This window comes from Chelonoidis abingdonii, chromosome 11 (assembly GCF_003597395.2).
Source record: "Chelonoidis abingdonii isolate Lonesome George chromosome 11, CheloAbing_2.0, whole genome shotgun sequence".
Lineage (NCBI taxonomy): Eukaryota > Metazoa > Chordata > Testudines > Testudinidae > Chelonoidis > Chelonoidis abingdonii.
In genome coordinates, this window is record NC_133779.1 from 14,465,298 (window position 1) to 14,469,389 (window position 4,092).

General features: G+C 61.9%; 1 protein-coding gene across 1 annotated transcript in view; it reads right to left on the bottom strand.

Moving 5' to 3' along the window:
• LOC116832354 (myosin-14-like) overlaps positions 1-4,092 on the bottom strand; it is a 49,245-nt gene that overhangs the window by 19,561 nt on the left and 25,592 nt on the right. The window contains exons 11-13 of the mRNA XM_075071261.1: positions 3,260-3,328; positions 2,106-2,299; positions 187-308 (exon numbers count right to left, since the gene is read on the bottom strand). Of these exons, the coding sequence (XP_074927362.1) occupies positions 187-308; positions 2,106-2,299; positions 3,260-3,328 (385 nt within the window). The remainder of the gene's footprint in view (positions 1-186; positions 309-2,105; positions 2,300-3,259; positions 3,329-4,092) is intronic.

Genomic DNA, 4,092 nt, shown 5'->3' on the forward strand with positions numbered 1-4,092 from the left:
GGGAGGCGGGATACCAGGGTAGATGGGCCCAGGGTGGACGGGGGAGGTGGGATACCAGGGTAGATTGGCCCAGGTTGGATGGGGGAGACGGGATACCAGGGTAGATGGGCCAGGGGGAGGCGGGATACCAGGGTAGATGGGCCCGGGGGGAGGCGGGATACCACGGTAGATGGGCCCGGGGGGTACCTCTGGCGAAACTCCTGGAAGATGATGCGGTTGGGAAAGCCCTGGCGGCAGATGCGGATGCCCTCCAGCACCCCATTGCAGCGCAGCTGGTCCAGCACCAGGTGGGGCTCCAGCTTCCCGGCCTGCAGGAAGGGATGTCAGAGCCCAGGGAAGGGGGGACGGGGCACTCATGCGGCACACCAGGGCTGGCACGCCTCAGCTCCCAGCCCCTCGCACCTACACACTGCCCCTCCACCGCCCAGGGGCACCGCACCAACGCAGGCTGCAGCCGTGCACACCAGCCAGAGCAGCTACCCGCCTGCCCGAGGCATGCTCGTTTGCATGCCCACCCCAGGCTGGTACCATGAGCCCTCAGCAATGCTCACGCTCGCTGGTCCTTGTCCCTTCCCACTTCCACACACACCCACAGCACACTGGTGCCAGCCCTGCAGAAGCCCCTTCGCCAGCTCACCCTCGCACGCCCTCCCTTGTGCACAACGGCTGACACCGGCTCTCACGGGGACACATGCTCCCTCACTCGTGTGTGTGTATGTGTGTGCGCATGTGAGGATACATGGGGAGTGGTGCACACCCAGCAAGGGCACAAACACCTTCATATGTGTGCACACTCACTCACTCTCACCGCAACACACACTTCCTCGGAGGCTGATAGTGCTTGCACAGTTTTGCACTCACACTTTACATCTCACAGCAGTTCACACTTCTCCCCATATTGAAAGCACTTGCACAATTTTTGCACACTCAATTGCTTTTGCACAGCTGTTCACAATTCCATGTATAAGCAATGGTGCTTGCACTGTTTTGCACACTCATTCTCACCTGGCTGTTCACACTTCTGCATACGCTGATGGTGTTCACAAAGCTCTGCACACCCACACTTGCTCTTGCATGGCAAGTCACACTGCCTAGCACGGACGATGTCACAGAGGTTCACACTTCCCTGCACACACAATGGCACGTGCACAATTGTGCATGCACTCTTGCTCTTGCACAGTCATTCAACCTCCCCCGCAGGAACACTAGAGCTCACCCAGTTTTGCACACTTGCTCTCATATGATGGTTCACAATTCTCGACATGCTGACAGTGCTTGAACGGTTTTGCATACTCACACTCAGTCTTGCACACCAGTTTGCACTGCCGCACATGAACAATGCAACAACACACACATTAGCGCTCTCACCACAGTTCACATTTCCTCACAGGCACAATGGCGACTGCATGATTTTGTGCTCACACTCGCTCTCACACAGCCAGTCACACTCCGTGCATGAAATTGGTACTCACAACGTTTTTCACACTCACACCCGCACAGCCATTCACATGCCCCTGCATGAACAATGACACACTGTTTTGCACACACACACTTGTTCTTCCATGGCAGGTCACACTGCCCTCTATGAATGATGCCACGTGCACACTCACATTCACTCTTGCAGAGTGGTTCACATTTCCACACACACACTATGACACTTGCACAATTTTGTGCTCACATGGCCATTCAGTCTCACCTGCCGGGACAATGGTGCTCACCCAGCTTTGCACACACACAGACCACACTCTCACTCAGTTCACACATCCCCAGACACTGACTGCTCTTGCACGGCTTTGCACACTCACTGTCACACAGCTGGTCACATTTCCCCACATGCACAATGCCCCATGCACAATTGTGCACATTCCCATTCACTCTTGCACAGCCATTCCCACTCCCCTGCACGAACAATGCCGCTCACGAGCTTTGCACACTCCCCCTTGCTCTTGCACAGCAGATCCCCTGCCCCCGCTTGCCCTATTCAGCCCCCTTGCTCCCACTGCCATTCCCGCTTCCCCACAAGTGCCACGTGCCTGGGGGGGCAACTGGCCCTTCCCCTTGTGCCCCCTCGCACGCCCAGCTGGCACCAGGGCCCGACAGCTCACCCGCTTCTCGTGGTTGGGGATGATGCAGCGCACGAAGTTGGGGTTTGTGTTGCGCAGGGTGGCCATGAGCTTGGCCAACGACTCCTTGTAGAGCTGGCCCACAGTACGGAACATTCCCTTCTTGGTCTTGTAGGAGGCCCCGAAAGCCACGTCCCCCATGCCGCTCACCTGGTCCAGGCCCACGATCCGGTCCACTGTGGGCGAGGGGGTGGGGTCAGCCGGGAACACCCCCCCACAGCCAGTGCCCCACAGCACCCCCCGCTGGGAGAGGTGGAGCTGGGATAGTGGGGAGACCCCACAACAGCCAGACCCCACAGTGCCCCCTGCTGGGAGAGGTGGGGCTGCGGTAGTGGGGAACCCCCCCCAGCCAGTGCCCCACAGCGCCCCCCGCTGGGAGAGGTGGGGCTGGGGTAGCGAGGAGACCCCCCCCAAGCCAGCGCCCCACAGCGCCCCCCGCTGGGAGAGGTGGAGGTGGGGGAGTGGGGAAACCCCCCCAAGCCAGCACCCCACAGCGCCGCCCACTGGGAGAGGTGGAGCTGGGATAGTGGGGAGACCCCCCCAAGCCAGCGCCCCACAGCGCCCCCCGCTGGGAGAGGTGGAGCTGGGATAGTGGGGAGACCCCCCCAAGCCAGCGCCCCACAGCGCCCCCCGCTGGGAGAGGTGGAGCTGGGATAGTGGGGAGACCCCCCCAACAGCCAGATCCCACAGTCCCCCCCACTGGGAGAGGTGGGGCTGGGATAGTGGGGAACCCCCCCACAGCCAAACACTCCACAGTGCCCCCACCAGGGAGAGGTGGGGCTGGGGTAGCGAGGAGTCCCCCCTCCCCAGCCAGCGCCCGACAGCTCCCCCCACTGTAGCGAGCAGAGGGCCCTGAATGGATGGAGGATGCAGACAGATGAGCCAAGGGGTGACAGAGGAACGGTCCTTCTCCTGCCCCCCCGCTGACAAAGAGCCGACTGGGGGGCTGCTGCCTGGTGGGAGAGTGGGTCTGGCTAGACGGGCCCTGATCCCCCTCCCTGGGGCTTAGCCATTGCGGAGAGGCGGGGATCTTAGCCGGGGGAGGGCAGCTGAGGCTGGGGGGGTGATGTGAGCAGGATGGGCAATGTGAGGGGGGATGAGCTGGGGGGGCTGACGGGGGGAGAACGTGGACGTACTTTCACCTTGGCCTGAGGACACCCCGGCGTAGCTGTCAAAGAAATAAACCTTCTGGATGTTCCCGATCTCTGGAGAGGCCGACGCAGAGGTGGGGCAGAGGGTGGGGGGGGGGGTCAGACAGACAGACAGACAGAGAGATCAAGGACAGACGGACAGACAGAGAGATCAAGGACAGACGGGGCCAGGCCCGCAGGGCAGAGAACACGGCAGAACAGCGAGAGGCAGTTAGTTACAGCACCAAAGGGGTTAATAGGGGGGGAGAAATCATCATGGGGGGGGAGGTAAGTGGGGGGAACATCCCAGCAGCCCCCCAGGCCCTGAGGCCAGAATGCCGGGGGGTGGAGGAGAGGTCACGAATTAGTGGATGTTACTTGGGGGGGTCACAGAGGTCATGGGGGGGTCAGTGGCAGGGGTTGCTAGCGACCCCCGTGCCCCCCGTTATTTATAGTGGGCTTTGCTTTGAGTCACTTGATTCCTGGGGAGTGAATGTGGGGGGACAGGTGGAGGCCACCGGATGGTGGCTGTTATGGGGGGCACAAAGGGCCAGTGGCTGGTGCTGTCTGGGTGGGGGCCAGGGGGTGCACAGAGGTGCTGTGCCTGGGGGGGTCTGCGAGGGGCCATGGGTGCACAGAGGTGCTGTGCCAGGGGGCGGGGTCTGTGAGGGGCAGTGGCTGGGGCTTTCGGGGGGGCACAAGGGCCAATGGCTGGGGGATGCCGGGGGCTGCACAGAGGTGCTAAGCTAGGGGGGCCTGTGGAGGCAGTGGGGGCAGTGGCTGGGGCTGTCGAGGGGGCACAAGGGCCAATGGCTGTGGGGGGCGGGGGTGCACAGAGG